This window comes from Heterodontus francisci, chromosome 29 (genome assembly GCF_036365525.1).
Source record: "Heterodontus francisci isolate sHetFra1 chromosome 29, sHetFra1.hap1, whole genome shotgun sequence".
In the NCBI taxonomy this organism is placed as follows: domain Eukaryota; kingdom Metazoa; phylum Chordata; class Chondrichthyes; order Heterodontiformes; family Heterodontidae; genus Heterodontus; species Heterodontus francisci.
In genome coordinates this window covers 27,746,236-27,762,517 of record NC_090399.1, presented here as the reverse complement: position 1 = coordinate 27,762,517, position 16,282 = coordinate 27,746,236, and the positions used below count along the sequence as shown (strand labels likewise).

Sequence of the window (16,282 nt, the reverse complement as noted above, 5' to 3'; positions counted from 1 at the left end):
CGAGGGTGGGAGGCATTGGAGAGAGCGGGCTGGATGAATTTGGAAGGAGCGAGGGTGCGGGGAGTTTGAGAGAGCAGGCTGGATGAATTTGGAAGGAGCGAGGGTGGGGGGAGGTGGAGAGAACAGGCTGGATGAATTTGGAAGGAGAGAGAGTGGAGGGAGTTGGAGAGAGCGGGCTGGATGAATTTGGAATGAGGGAGAGTGGGGGGAGGTGGAGAGAGCGGGCTGGATGAATTTGGAAGGAGAGAGAGTGGAGGGAGTTGGAGAGAGCGGGCTGGATGAATTTGGAATGAGGGAGAGTGGGGGGAGGTGGAGAGAGCGGGCTGGATGAATTTGGAAGGAGGGAGAGTGGGGGGAGGTGGAGAGAGCGGGCTGGATGAATTTGGAAGGAGGGAGAGTGGGGGGAGGTGGAGAGAGCGGGCTGGATGAATTTGGAATGAGGGAGAGTGGGGGGAGGTGGAGAGAGCGGGCTGGATGAATTTGGAAGGAGGGAGAGTGGGGGGAGTTGGAGAGAGCGGGCTGGATGAATTTGGAAGGAGGGAGAGTGGGGGGAGTTGGAGAGAGCAGGCTGGATGAATTTGGAAGGAGGGAGAGTGGGGAGAGTTGGAGAGAGCAGGCTGGATGAATTTGGAAGGAGCGAGGGTGGGAGGCGTTGGAGAGAGCGGGCTGGATGAATTTGGAAGGAGGGAGAGTGGGGGGAGTTGGAGAGAGCAGGCTGGATAAATTTGGAAGGAGGGAGAGTGGGGGAAGTTGGAGAGAGCAGGCTGGATGAATTTGGAAGGAGGGAGAGTGGGGGGAGTTGGAGAGAGCAGGCTGGATGAATTTGGAAGGAGGGAGAGTGGGGGGAGTTGCAGAGAGCGGGCTGGATGAATTTGGATGGAGGGAGAGTGGGGGGAGTTGGAGAGAGCAGGCTGGATGAATTTGGAAGGAGGGAGAGTGGGGGGAGGTGGAGAGAGCGGGCTGGATGAATTTGGAATGAGGGAGAGTGGGGGAAGTTGGAGAGAGCGGGCTGGATGAATTTGGAATGAGGGAGAGTGGGGGGAGTTGGAGAGAGCGGGCTGGATGAATTTGGAAGGAGGGAGAGTGGGGGGAGGTGGAGAGAGCGGGCTGGATGAATTTGGAAGGCGGGAGAGTGGGGGGAGTTGGAGAGAGCAGGCTGGATGAATTTGGAATGAGGGAGAGTGGGGGGAGTTGGCGAGAGCAGGCTGGATGAATTTGGATGGAGCGAAAGTGGGGGGAGGTGGAGAGAGCGGGCTGGATGAATTTGGAAGGAGCGAGAGTGGGGGAAGTTGGAGAGAGCGGGCTGGATGAATTTGGAAGGAGGGAGAGTGGGGGGAGGTGGAGAGAGCGGGTTGGATGAATTTGGAAGGAGGGAGAGTGGGGGGAGGTGGAGAGAGCGGGCTGGATGAATTTGGAAGGAGGGAGAGTGGGGGGAGTTGGAGAGAGCAGGCTGGATGAATTTGGAAGGAGGGCACAGACTGGCGCAGTTCTGAGTAAGAATCAACATGCACAGGCTCTGGCCCAGGGCGTAACCATTTGGCTGTTTTTTCCTTGGCAGGAGCGCTTGCCCCACCATGAGAACTCAACCTTCTCCCTGTGTATCCCTCCACCCAATGTGACTGGCTCCCTCCACCTGGGTCACGCCCTGACTGTTGCAATCCAAGATGCTGTGGTTCGATGGTAAGTGTTTGGTCTGTCGCATTATAACACTGGGGTACAGTACTGGTGGGTACGGGTCTGTCAGTGTATAACACGGGTACAGTACTGGTGGGTACAGGTCTGTTACTGTATAACACTGGGGTACAGTACTGGTGGGTACAGGTCTGTTACTGTATAACACTGGGGTACAGTACTGGTGGGTACGGGTCTGTCAGTGTATAACACGGGTACAGTACTGGTGGGTACAGGTCTGTTACTGTATAACACTGGGGTACAGTACTGGTGGGTACAGGTCTGTTACTGTATAACACGGGTACAGTACTGGTGGGTACAGGTTTGTTACTGTATAACACTGGGGTACAGTACTGGTGGGTACAGGTCTGTTACTGTATAACACTGGGGTACAGTACTGGTGGGTACAGGTCTGTTACTGTATAACACTGGGGTACAGTACTGGTGGGTGCAGGTCTGTTACTGTATAACACTGGGGTACAGTACTGGTGGGTACAGGTTTATTACTGTATAACACTGGGGTACAGTACTGGTGGGTACAGGTCTGTTACTGTATAACACTGGGGTACAGTACTAGTGGGTACAGGTCTGTTACTGTATAACACTGGGGTACAGTACTGGTGGGTACGGGTCTGTCAGTGTATAACACGGGTACAGTACTGGTGGGTACAGGTCTGTTACTGTATAACACTGGGGTACAGTACTGGTGGGTACAGGTCTGTTACTGTATAACACGGGTACAGTACTGGTGGGTACAGGTTTGTTACTGTATAACACGGGTACAGTACTGGTGGGTACAGGTTTGTTACTGTATAACACTGGGGTACAGTACTGGTGGGTACAGGTCTGTTACTGTATAACACGGGTACAGTACTGGTGGGTACAGGTTTGTTACTGTATAACACTGGGATACAGTACTGGTGGGTACAGGTTTGTTACTGTATAACACTGGGGTACAGTACTGGTGGGTACAGGTCTGTTACTGTATAACACTGGGATACAGTACTGGTGGGTACAGGTTTGTTACTGTATAACACTGGGGTACAGTACTGGTGGGTACAGGTCTGTTACTGTATAACACGGATACAGTACTGGTGGGTACAGGTTTGTTACTGTATAACACTGGGATACAGTACTGGTGGGTACAGGTTTGTTACTGTATAACACTGGGGTACAGTACTGGTGGGTACAGGTCTGTTACTGTATAACACGGGTACAGTACTGGTGGGTACAGGTCTGTTACTGTTTAGCACTGGGGTACAGTACTGGTGGGTACAGGTTTGTTACTGTATAACACTGGGATACAGTACTGGTGGGTACAGGTTTGTTACTGTATAACACTGGGATACAGTACTGTTGGGTACAGGTCTGTCACTGTATAACACTGGGATACAGTACTGGTGGGTTCTGGTCTGTTACTTTATAACACTGGCATACAGTACTGGTGGGTACAGGTCTGTCACTGTATAACGGGTACAGTACTGGTGCGTGCAGGTCTGTCACTATAACACTGGGGTACAGTACTGGTGGGTTCTGGTCTGTTACTTTATAACACTGGCATACAGTACTGGTGGGTACAGGTCTGTCACTGAATAACGGATACAATACTGGTGGGTATAGGTCTGTTTCTGTATAACACTGACATACAGTACTGGTGGGTATAGGTCCGCCACTGTATAACACTGGCATACAGTGCTGGTGGGTGCAGGTCTGTCACTGTATAACGGGTACAGTACTGGTGGGTGCAGGTCTGTCACTGAATAACGGATACAATACTGGTGGGTATAGGTCTGTTTCTGTATAACACTGACATACAGTACTGGTGGGTATAGGTCCGCCACTGTATAACACTGGCATACAGTGCTGGTGGGTGCAGGTCTGTCACTGTATAACGGGTACAGTACTGGTGGGTGCAGGTCTGTCACTGAATAACGGATACAATACTGGTGGGTATAGGTCTGTTTCTGTATAACACTGACATACAGTACTGGTGGGTATAGGTCCGCCACTGTATAACACTGGCATACAGTGCTGGTGGGTGCAGGTCTGACACTGTATAACAGGTACAGTACTGGTGGGTGCATGACTGTCACTGAATAACGGATACAGTACTGGTGGGTACAGGTCTGCCACTGTATATCACATGGGTACAGTACTGCTGGGTATGGGTCTGCTGTTGTATAACACAGGTACAGTACTGGTGGGTGCAGGTCTGTCACTGTATATCAATGGGGTTCAGTACTGGTGGGTGTAGGTCTGTAACTGTATAACACTGGGGTGCAATACTGCTGGGTGTAGGTCTGTCACTGTACAACGTGCACAGTACTGGTGGGTGCAGGTCTGTCACTGTATAACACTGGGGTTCAGTACTGTTGGGTACATGTGTGTCACTGTATAACACTGGGGTTCAGTACTGCTGGGCACAGGTTTGTCACTGTATAACATGGGTACAGTACTGGTGGGTGCATGTATGTCACTCTGTAACGGGTACATTACTGCTGGGTGTAGGTCTTTCACTGTATAACACTGGGATACAGTATTGGTGGGTATAGGTCTGTTACTATATAACACTTGGGTTCCGTACCGGTGGGTACAGGTCTGTCACTATATGACACTGGGGTATAGTACTGCTGGTTATGGGTCTGTTACTGTATAACACTGGGATACAGTACTGGTGGGTGCAGGTCTGTCACTGTATAACGGGTACAGTACTGGTGGGTGTAGGTCTTTCACTGTATAACACTGGGATACAGTACTGGTGGGTACGGGTCTGCTATTGTATAAAACCGGGGTACAGTACTGGTGGGTATGGGTCTGTCACTGTATAACACTGGAGTAAAGTACTGGTGGGTATGGGTCTGTCACTGTATAACACTGGAGTTCAGTACTAGTGGGTACAGGTCTGCTATTGTATAAAACCGGGGTACAGTACTGGTGGGTATGGGTCTGTCACTGTATAACACTGGGGTTCAATACTGGTGGGTACAGGTCTGTCACTGTATAACACTGGGGCACAGTACTGGTGGGTATGGGTCTGTCACTGTATAACACTGGGGTACGGTACTGGTGGGTACAGGTCTGCTACTGTATAACACTGGGGCACAGTACTGGTGGGTATGGGTCTGTCACTGTATAACACTGGGGTACGGTACTGGTGGGTGCAGGTCTGTCACTGTATAACACTGGGATACAGTACTGGTGGGTACAGGTCTGTAACTGGATAACAGGTACAGTACTGGTGGCTGTCGGACTTTCACTGTATGATACTGGGAGACAGTATTGGGTATAGGTCTGTTACTGTATAACAGGTACAGTACTGGTGGCTGTCGGTCTTTCACTGTATAATACTGGGATACAGTATTGGGTATAGGTCTGTTCCTGTGTAACACTGGGGTACAGTACTGGTGGGTACAGGTCTGTTACTGTATAGCACTGGGATACAGTATTGGTGTGTCTAGGTCTGTTACTGTATAACACTGGCATAACAGAACTGGTCGGTATAGGTCTGTCACTGTGTAACAGGTACAGTACTGGTGGGTACATGTCTGTCACTGTATAACACTGGGGTTCAGTTTGCTGGGCACTGGTTTGTCACTGTATAACATGGGTACAGTACTGGTGGGTGCAGGTCTGTCACTGTATAACGGGTACAGTACTGGTGGGTGTAGGTCTTTCACTGTATAACACTGGGATACAGTATTGGTGGGTATAGGTCTGTTACTATACAACACTTGGGTTCAGTACCGGTGGGTACAGTTCTGTCACTATATAACACTGGAGTACAGTACTGCTGGTTATGGGTCTGTTACTGTATAACACTGGGATACAGTACTGGTGGGTGCAGGTCTGTCACTGTATAACGGGTACAGTACTGGTGGGTGCCAGTATGTCACTTTATAACACAAGGGTTCAGTACTGGTGGGTGCAGGTCTGTCCCTGTATAACACTAAGGTTCAGTACTGATGGGTGCAGGTCTGTCACTGTATAACACTGGGGTTCAGTACTGGTGGGTGCAGGTCTGTCACTGTGTAATGGGTACAGTACTGGTGGGTGTAGGTCTTTCACTGTACAACACTGGGATACAGTACTGGTGGGTGCAAGTCTGTCACTGTATAACACTGGGATACAGTATTGGTGGGTATTGGTCTGTTACTGTATAACCTCTCAACCTCTCTTCATAGCTAGCGCCCTCCATACCAGGCAACATCCTGGTGAACCTCCTCTGCACCCTCTCCAAAGCATCTACATCCTTTTGGTAATGTGGCGACCAGAACTGCACGCAGTATTCCAAATGTGGCCTAACCGAAGTCTTATACAACTGTAACATGACCTGCCAACCCTTGTACTCAATACCCCGTCCGATGAAGGAAAGCATGCCGTATGCCTTCTTGACCACTCTATTGACCTGCGTTGCCACCTTCAGGGAACAATGGACCTGAACACCCAAATCTCTCTGAACATTAATTTTCCCCAGGACTTTTCCATTTACTGTATAATTCACTCTTGAATTGGATCTTCCAAAATGCATCACCTCGCATTTGCCCTGATTGAACTCCATCTGCCATTTTTCTGCCCAACTCTCCAATCTATTACAACAAAAACAAGAAATGCTGGAATCACTCAGCAGGTCTGGCAGCATCTGTGGAAAGAGAAGCAGAGTTAACGTTTCGGGTCAGTGACCCTTCTTCGGAACTGACAAATATTAGAAAAGTCACAGATTATAAACAAGTGAGGTGGGGGTGGGGCAAGAGATAACAAATGAGAAGGTGCAGATTGGACCAGGCCACATAGCTGACCAAAAGGTCATGGAGAAAAAGCAAACAATATGTTAATGGTGTGTTGAAAGACAAAGCATTAGGACAGATTAGGTGTGAATACACTGAATATTGAACAGCAGCAAGTGCAAACCTGAAGAAAAACAACCTGAAAAAAACAGTGGGTAAGCAAACTGAACAAACTAAGATGAAATGAAATAAATGCAAAAAAAGATTGTAAAAAATGTAAAAAGGAATGTTAAAAAAAAGGAAGAAAAAGTAACTAAAAATGAAAGTAAAATGGGGGGCTGTCATGCTCTGAAATTATTGATCTATTTATATTCTGCTGTATTCTCTGACAGTCCCCTTCACTATCTGCTACTCCACCAATCTTAGTGTCGTCTGCAAACTTGCTAATCAGACCACCTATACTTTCCTCCAAATCATTGATGTATATCACAAACAACAGTGGTCCCAGCACGGATCCCTGTGGAACACCACTGGTCACACGTCTCCATTTTGAGAAACTCCCTTCCACTGCTACTCTCTGTCTCCTGTTGCCCAGCCAGTTCTTTATCCATCTAGCTAGTACACCCTGGACCCCATGCGACTTCACTTTCTCCATCAGCCTACCATGGGGAACCTTATCAAACGCCTTACTGAAGTCCATGTATATGACATCTACAGCCCTTCCCTCATCAATCAACTTTGTCACTTCCTCAAAGAATTCTATTAAGTTGGTAAGACATGACCTTCCCTGCACAAAACCATGTTGCCTATCACTGATGAGCCCATTTTCTTCCAAATGGGAATAGATCCTATCCCTCAGTATCTTCTCCAGCAGCTTCCCTACCACTGACGTCAGGCTCACCGGTCTATAATTACCTGGATTTTCCCTGCTACCCTTCTTAAACAAGGGGACAACATTAGCAATTCTCCAGTCCTCCAGGACCTCACCCGTGTTTAAGGATGCTGCAAAGATATCTGTTAAGGCCCCAGCTATTTCCTCTCTCGCTTCCCTCAGAAACCTGGGATAGATCCCATCCGGACCTGGGGACTTGTCCACCTTAATGCCTTTTAGAATACCCAACACTTCCTCCCTCCTTATGCCGACTTGACCTAGAGTAATCAAACATCTGTCCCTAACCTCAACATCCGTCATGTCCCTCTCCTCGGTGAATACCGATGCAAAGTACTCATTTAGAATCTCACCCATTTTCTCTGACTCCACGCATAACTTTCCTCCTTTGTCCTTGAGTGGGCCAATCCTTTCTCTAGTTACCCTCTTGCTCCTTATATATGAATAAAAGGCTTTGGGATTTTTCTTAACCCTGTTTGCTAAAGATATTTCATGACCCCTTTTAGCCCTCTTAATTCCTCGTTTCAGATTGGTCCTACATTCCCGATATTCTTTCAAAGCTTCGTCTTTCTTCAGCCGCCTAGTCCTTATGTATGCTTCCTTTTTCCTCTTAGCTAGTCTCACAATTTCACCTGTCATCCATGGTTCCCTAATCTTGCCATTCCTATCCGTCATTTTCACAGGAACATGTCTCTCCTGCACGCTAATCAAACTCTCTTTAAAAGCCTCCCACATATCAAATGTGGATTTACCTTCAAACAGCTGCTCCCAATCTACATTCCCCAGCTCCTGCCGAATTTTGGTATAGTTGGCCTTCCCCCTATTTAGCACTCTTCCTTTGGGACCACTCTCGTCTTTGTCCATGAGTATTCTAAAACTTACGGAATTGTGATCACTATTCCCAAAGTAGTCCCCTACTGAAACTTCAACCACCTGGCCGGGCTCATTCCCCAACTCCAGGTCCAGTATGGCCTCTTCCCGAGTTGGACTATTTACATACTGCTCTAGAAAACCCTCCTGGATGCTCCTTACAAATTCTGCTCCATCTGGACCTCTAACACTAAGTGAATCCCAGTCAATGTTGGGAAAATTAAAATCTCCTATCACCACCACCCTGTTGCTCCTACATCTTTCCATAATCTGTTTACATATCTGTACCTCTATCTCACGCTCGCTGTTGGGAGGCCTGTAGTACAGCCCCAACATTGTTACCGCACCCTTCCTATTTCTGAGTTCTGCCCATATTGCCTCACTGCTCGAGTCCTCCATAGTGCCCTCCTTCAGCACAGCTGTGATATCCTCTTTGACCAGTACTGCAACTCCTCCACCCCTTTTACCTCCCTCTCTATCCCGCCGGAAGCATCGATATCCTGGGATATTTAGTTGCCAATCATGCCCTTCCCTCAACCAAGTCTCAGTAATAGCAATAACATCATACTCCCAGGTACTAATCCAGGCCCTAAGCTCATCTGCCTTACCTACTACACTTCTTGCATTAAAACAAATGCACCTCAGACCACCAGTCCCTTTGCGTTCATCATCTGCTCCCTGTCTACTCTTTTCCTTAGTCACGCTGACTTCATTATCTAGTTCCTTACAGGCTTTAGTTACTCCCTCCCTACTGTCCACTGACCTCCTCATTTGGTTCCCATCCCCCTGCCACATTAGTTTAAACCCTCCCCAACAGCGTTAGCAAATGCACCCCCAAGGACATTGATTCCAGTCCGGCCCAGGTGTAGACCGTCCAATTTGTAATAGTCCCACCTCCCCCAGAACCGGTCCCAATGTCCCAAAAATCTGAACCCCTCCCTCCTGCACCATCTCTCAAGCCACGCATTCATCCTGACTATTCTTTCATTTCTACTCTGTCTATCACGTGGCACTGGTAGCAATCCTGAGATTACTACCTCTGAGGTCCTACTTTTTAACTTGGCTCCTAACTCCCTAAATTCTGCTTGTAGGACCTCATCCCGTTTTTTACCTATATCATTGGTGCCTATGTGCACAACGACAACTGGCTGTTCACCCTCCCCCTTCAGAATGTTCTGCAGCCGATCTGAGACATCCTTGACCCGTGCACCTGGGAGGCAACATACCATTCGGGAGTCTAGTTTTCGACCACAGAACCGCCTATCTACTCCCCTTACAATTGAATCCCCGATGACTATAGCCCTTCCACTCTTTTTCCCGCCCTTCCGAACAGCAGAGCCAGCCACGGTGCCATGAACCTGGCGACTGCTGCCTTCCCCTGGTGAGCCATCTCCCTCAACAGTATCCAAAACGGTATACCTGTTTTGGAGGGAGATGACCGCAGGGGACACCTGCGCTGCCTTCCTGCTCTTTCTCAGCCTTTTGGTCACCCATTCCCTTTCACCCTCAGCAATCCTAATCTGCGGTGTGACCAATTCGCTAAACGTGCTATCCACGACCTCCTCAGCATCGCGGATGCTCCAAAGTGAGTCCATCCGCAGCTCCAGAGCCGTCATGCGGTCTAACAAGAGCTGCAGCTGGACACACTTCCAGCACGTGAAGGAGTCAGGGACATCAGCCGTGTCCCTGAGCTCCCACATTGAGCAAGAGGAGCTTAACACGGGTCTGAGATCTCCTGCCATTTTTAATCTTAAGCTTAACTTAGTCTTAACTTAGATAAATGAAAAAGGAACGAAAAGTTTTCACCAATCACAGAAAAAAAAAAATAAATAGAAAAAAACCTTACCTTATCTGCACACCACCAAGTCCTTTTTCTTTGGTTAGAGGAGGAGGGCGGGTGGGAGACACTACAGGTGTAGTGTCTCGGGTTCAGCCGCTGCCCAAATATATAGGACTTACTTACCCAGCTGCCACCTCGCTCTCCCTGTCGCCGCTAGGGCACAGTACTGGTGGGTACAGGTCTGTCACTGTATAACACTGGGATACAGTACTGGTGCGTGCAGGTCTGTCACTGTATAACACTGGGGTACAGTACTGGTGCGTGCAGGTCTGTCACTGTATAATACTGGGGTACAGTACTGGTGGGTGCAGCTCTGTCACTGTATAACACTGGGATACAGTATTGGTGGGTACAGGTCTGTTGCTTTATAACACTGGGATACAGTACTGGTGGGTACAGGTCTATCACTGTATAACGGGTACAGTACTGGTGGGTATAGGTCTATCACTGTATAACGGGTACAGTACTGGTGCGTGCAGGTCTGTCACTGTATAATACTGGGGTACAGTACTGGTGTGTGCAGGTCTGTAACTGTATAACGGGTACAGTACTGGTGGGTATAGGTCCGTTACTGTATAACACTGGCATACAGTGCTGGTGGGTGCCGGTCTGACACTGTATAACAGATACAGTACTGGTGGGTGAAGGTCTGTCACTGAATAAAGGATACAGTACTGGTGGGTACAGGTCTGCCACTGTATATCACTGGGGTACAGTACTGCTGGGTATGGGTCTGCTGTTGTATAACACAGGTACAGTACTGGTGGATGCAGGTCTGTCACTGTATAACACTGGGGTTCAGTACTGTTGGGTACATGTCTGTCACTGTATAACACTGGGGTTCAGTTTGCTGGGCACTGGTTTGTCACTGTATAACATGGGTACAGTACTGGTGGGTGCAGGTCTGTCACTGTGTAACGGGTACAGTACTGCTGGGTATAGGTCTTTCACTGTGTAACACTGGGATACAGTATTGGTGGGTATAGGTCTGTTACTATATAACACTTGGGTTCAGTACCGGTGGGTACAGGTCTGTCACTGTATAACAGGTACAGTACTGGTGGGTGCAGGTCTGTCACTGTATAACACTGGGGTACAGTACTGGTGGGTACAGGTCTGTCACTGCATAACACTGGGATACAGTATTGGTGGGTACAGGTCTGTTACTGTATAACATTGGGGTACAGTACTGGTGGGTATAGGTCTGTAACTGTATAACGGGTACAGTACTGGTGGGTATAGGTCCGTTACTGTATAACACTGGGGTACAGTACTGGTGGGTGCAGGTCTGTTACTGTAAAACACTGGCAGACAGTATTGGTCGGTATAGGTCTGTTACTGTACAACACTGGCATACAGTACTGGTGGGTATAGGTCTGTTACTGTATAACACTGGCATACAGTATTGGTCGGTATAGGTCTGTTAGTGTACAACACTGGCATACAGTACTGGTGGGTATAGGTCTGTAACTGTATAACGGGTACAGTACTGGTGGGTATAGGTCCGTTACTGTATAACACTGGGGTACAGTACTGGTGGGTGCAGGTCTGTAACTGTATAACGGGTACAGTACTGGTGGGTATAGGTCCGTTACTGTATAACACTGGCATACAGTGCTGGTGGGTGCAGGTCTGTCACTGTATAACAGGTACAGTACTGGTGGGTATAAGTCTGTTACCGTATAACACTGACATACAGTACCGTTGGGTGCAGGTCTGCCACTGTATAACACTGGGGTACAGTACTGCTGGGTATGGGTCTGCTGTTGTATAACACAGGTACAGTACTGGTGGGTGCAGGTCTGTCACTGTATAACACTGGGGTACAGCACTGGTGGGTAGAGGGCTGTCACTGTATAACACTGGGGTTCAGTACTGATGGGTAGAGGGCTGTCACTGTATAACACTGGGGTACAGTACTGGTGGGTAGAGGGCTGTCATTGTATAACACTGGGGTTCAGTACTGCTGGGTACAGGTCTGTCACTGTATAACACTGGGCTTCAGTACTGATGGGTAGAGGGCTGTCACTGTGTAACACGGGTTCAGTACTGGTGGGTAGAGGGCTGTCACTGTATAACACTGGGGTTCAGTACTGGTGGGTAGAGGGCTGTCACTGTATAACACTGGGGTATAGTACTGGTGGGTATGGGTCTATCACTGTATAACACTGGAGTTCAGTACTGGTGGGTAGAGGGCTGTCACTGTATAACACTGGGGTTCAGTACTGGTGGGTAGAGGGCTGTCACCGTATAACACTGGGGTCCAGTACTGATGGGTAGAGGGCTGTCACTGTATAACACTGGGGTTCAGTACTGCTGGGTACAGGTCTGTCACTGTATGACACTGGAGTTCAGTACTGATGGGTAGAGGGCTGTCACTGTATAACACTGGGATTCAGTACTGATGGATAGAGGGCTGTCACTGTATAACACTGGGATTTAGTACTGGTGGGTGCAGGTCTGTCACTGTATAACACTGGGGTTCAGTACTGATGGGTCGAGGGCTGTCACTGTATAGCACTGGGGTATAGTACTGGTTGGTATGGGTCTATCACTGTATAACACTGGCGTACAGTACTGGTGGGTAGAGGGCTGTCACTGTATAACACTGGGGTTCAGTACTGGTGGGTAGAGGGCTGTCACTGTATAACACTGGGGTATAGTACTGGTGGGTATGGGTCTGTCACTGTATAACACTGGGGTTCAGTACTGATGGGTCGAGGGCTGTCACTGTATAACACTGGGTTTCAGTACTGGTGGGTGGAGGGCTGTCACTGTATAACACTGGGGTATAGTACTGGTGGGTGCAGGTCTGTCACTGTATAACACTGGGGTTCAGTACTGATGGGTAGAGGGCTGTCACTGTATAACACTGGGTTTCAGTACTGGTGGGTGGAGGGCTGTCACTGTACACTGGGGTATAGTACTGGTGGGTGCAGGTCTGTCACTGTATAACACTGGGGTTCAGTACTGGTGGGTAGAGGGCTGTCACTGTATAACACTGGGGTATAGTACTGGTGGGTGCAGGTCTGTCACTGTATAACACTGGGGTTCAGTACTGATGGGTCGAGGGCTGTCACTGTATAACACTGGGGTCTAGTACTGGTGGGTGCAGGTCTGTCACTGTATAACACTGGCGTACAGTACTGGTGGGTGCAGGTCTGTCACTGTATAACACTGGGTTTCAGTACTGGTGGGTGGAGGGCTGTCACTGTATAACACTGGGGTATAGTACTGGTGGGTGCAGGTCTGTCACTGTATAACACTGGGGTTCAGTACTGGTGGGTGCAGGTCTGTCACTGTATAACACTGGGGTATAGTACTGGTGGGTGCAGGTCTGTCACTGTATAACACTGGGGTTCAGTACTGGTGGGTGGAGGGCTGTCACTGTATAACACTGGGGTATAGTACTGGTGGGTGCAGGTCTGTCACTGTATAACACTGGGGTTCAGTACTGATGGGTCGAGGGCTGTCACTGTATAACACTGGGGTCTAGTACTGGTGGGTGCAGGTCTGTCACTGTATAACACTGGGTTTCAGTACTGGTGGGTGCAGGTCTGTCACTGTATAACACTGGGTTTCAGTACTGGTGGGTGCAGGTCTGTCACTGTATAACACTGGGGTTCAGTACTGGTGGGTGCAGGTCTGTCACTGTATAACACTGGGGTTCAGTACTGGTGGGTGCAGGTCTGTCACTGTATAACACTGGGGTCTAGTACTGGTGGGTGCAGGTCTGTCACTGTATAACACTGGGGTTCAGTACTGGTGGGTGCAGGTCTGTCACTGTATAACACTGGGGTATAGTACTGGTGGGTGCAGGTCTGTCACTGTATAACACTGGGGTATAGTACTGGTGGGTGCAGGTCTGTCACTGTATAACACTGGGGTATAGTACTGGTGGGTGCAGGTCTGTCACTGTATAACACTGGGGTTCAGTACTGGTGGGTGCAGGTCTGTCACTGTATAACACTGGGGTTCAGTACTGATGGGTCGAGGGCTGTCACTGTATAACACTGGGGTCTAGTACTGGTGGGTGCAGGTCTGTCACTGTATAACACTGGGGTTCAGTACTGATGGGTCGAGGGCTGTCACTTTTTGCCTGTTTTGAGATGATGAATTGGGGAGAAGTAAGTATGGCCCATTGCATGCTTTGCGAAATTGCGGTAGTTGATGTTAGCTGAGCTTGTGGTTGACATGTGAGTTGAAAGTCTGTGATATATCTTTCAGGCGGAGAATGCAAGGTTGGAAGGTTCTCTGGGTTCCCGGCTGTGACCATGCAGGAATTGCGACTCAGGTGAGTCTTGTGACTGATCAGGTCCATAAATTCTGTCTGCGTTTATCCCTGGATTCTTGCCCGGTCTCATCTTGTGCTCCCAGTAATGAAGGATGCTTTAGGCCACTATCTGATGGACTTCCCCAGTCTGTATATGTCCTGAACCGCTTGACTTCCTTTAACCGTGTATGCCCTATGTGGCTGTATCGCACTGACTGCAGCAAAGTACCCCCGACACAGAGGCACTGATAACTCGGCCTTTCAAACCACTCTTGGGAAGTGGGCATTGCTGGCATTTATTGCCCATCCCTAATTGCCTTCGAGAAGGTGGTGGTGAGCTGCCTTTTTGAATCACTGCAATCCATGTGGGGTAGGTACACCCACAGTGCTGTTAGGAAGGGAGTTCCAGGATTTTGACCCAGCGACAGTGAAGGAACAGCGATATAGTTCCAAGTCAGGATGGTGTGTGACTTGGAAGGGAACTTGCAGGTGGTGGTGTTCCCATGCATCTGCTGCCCTTGTCCTTCTAGTTGGTAGAGGTCGCGAGTTTGGAAGGTGCTGTCGAAGGAGCCTTGGTGCATTGCTGCAGTGCATCTTGTAGATGGTACACACTGCTGCCACTGTGCGTCGGTGATGGATGGGATGTAGGCTGGAAGGATAAGTAAGGTCGGTTTCCTTCCTGAAAAGGACGTTCGTGAACCAGAAGCAATCCAGCATTTTAACTTCTACAGATAGCAGGCTTTGTTAAACTGATTTCACATTCACAAACTGCCTTGGTGGGATTTGAAGTAACATTCTCTGGATTACGAATCCGCTAAGGTTACAATTGCACCACTGTACCGGGTGCTGTGTCGGGTAGAGGTCACCCACACCCATGACTGTTGGGTGGACAGCGAGGGGATTTGTGACAGAAAAGGGGGCCAGGGAATAACCGTATAGTTTGGTCGAATGCTCAGGTTGCTGTAGTGCCATCCAGTGCCACGGGCACTTCCTGTTAGGGTCATGCCTGCTTCCTCTGGTTCAGCTCCCTGGTTGGTATTGCTCTGCCAGTAAAAGCCTGCTAACCCAACGGGACCCGACGCATGTGTCCGGCATTCAGACTCGGGTCGGGCCGGGCCGGGTCGGACACGCTCCTATCACAGGTAAGTGGCTCCAATGTTAATTTAATTTTTTGACTAGAAAGGTGGTTTTGTTACAATTATTTTAAGCTTGTGCAGATCAGCAACAAAGTTAACTGACGGTTGGGCGCGGGAAAAAATGGAAGGACTCGGGTCGGGTCAGGCTTGGGTCGGATGTGGTTCTGTCGGGCTAGGGTCGGGTTTTTTTTGTGCAGACCCGAGCCGGCCTTTAATGCCCAGCCTTTCGTACCTCCCATCTCCAAGCTAGGTGGCACTGCAACAACTAAAACCACGTCAAACTCCCGTCCCCGCTCAAGTCCGACTGTTGGCACTGACAACAACTTGCATTTATATAGCACCTTTGACGTAGCAATACATCCCGAGGCGCTTCACAGGAGCAATTAAAAAAACAACAATTTGCTATTGAGCCACATAGCGCAGATGGGTGAGAACTTAGTCAAAGAGGGCGGTTTTAAGGAGCGTCTGAAAGGAGGGGAGGAGGTTTTGGGAGTGAATTCCAGATTGTAGGACCTTGGCCGCTGGAGGCACAGCCGCCAGTGGTGGGGCGATGGAAACCATCCGGGAAGACTCCATTTGTCATGACGGGCAATAGCCATGGGGTGGCTTGGTAATTCTGGTATGTAGGTGGAGCCAAGACTGGTGCTCAGTCCGTTTTCTCTCTGTCTCTCTCTCCGCGTTGGCAGGTGGTGGTGGAGAAGCAGCTGTGGAAGGAGCGTGGACTCAGGCGGCAGGATCTGACACAGGCCGAGTTCCTGCGGGAGGTGTGGCGGTGGAGGGAGGCGTAAGTACCGCCCTCAGCGATTCGCCAACTGGACTCGTCGGCCCAGTCTGGTCTGGCCCGCCTCGTGACCCATTGGCGTCAGCTGCGGCACACCG

The 16,282-nt window shown here is 49.3% G+C and overlaps 1 protein-coding gene across 1 annotated transcript in view; it reads left to right on the top strand.

The window, feature by feature from the left end:
- The window catches only part of vars2 (valyl-tRNA synthetase 2, mitochondrial), a 118,716-nt gene that overhangs the window by 49,172 nt on the left and 53,262 nt on the right, over positions 1–16,282 (top strand). Inside the window, exons 4-6 of the mRNA XM_068008991.1 lie at positions 1,559–1,680; positions 14,222–14,288; positions 16,090–16,187. Coding sequence (XP_067865092.1) covers positions 1,559–1,680; positions 14,222–14,288; positions 16,090–16,187 — 287 coding nt within the window. The remainder of the gene's footprint in view (positions 1–1,558; positions 1,681–14,221; positions 14,289–16,089; positions 16,188–16,282) is intronic.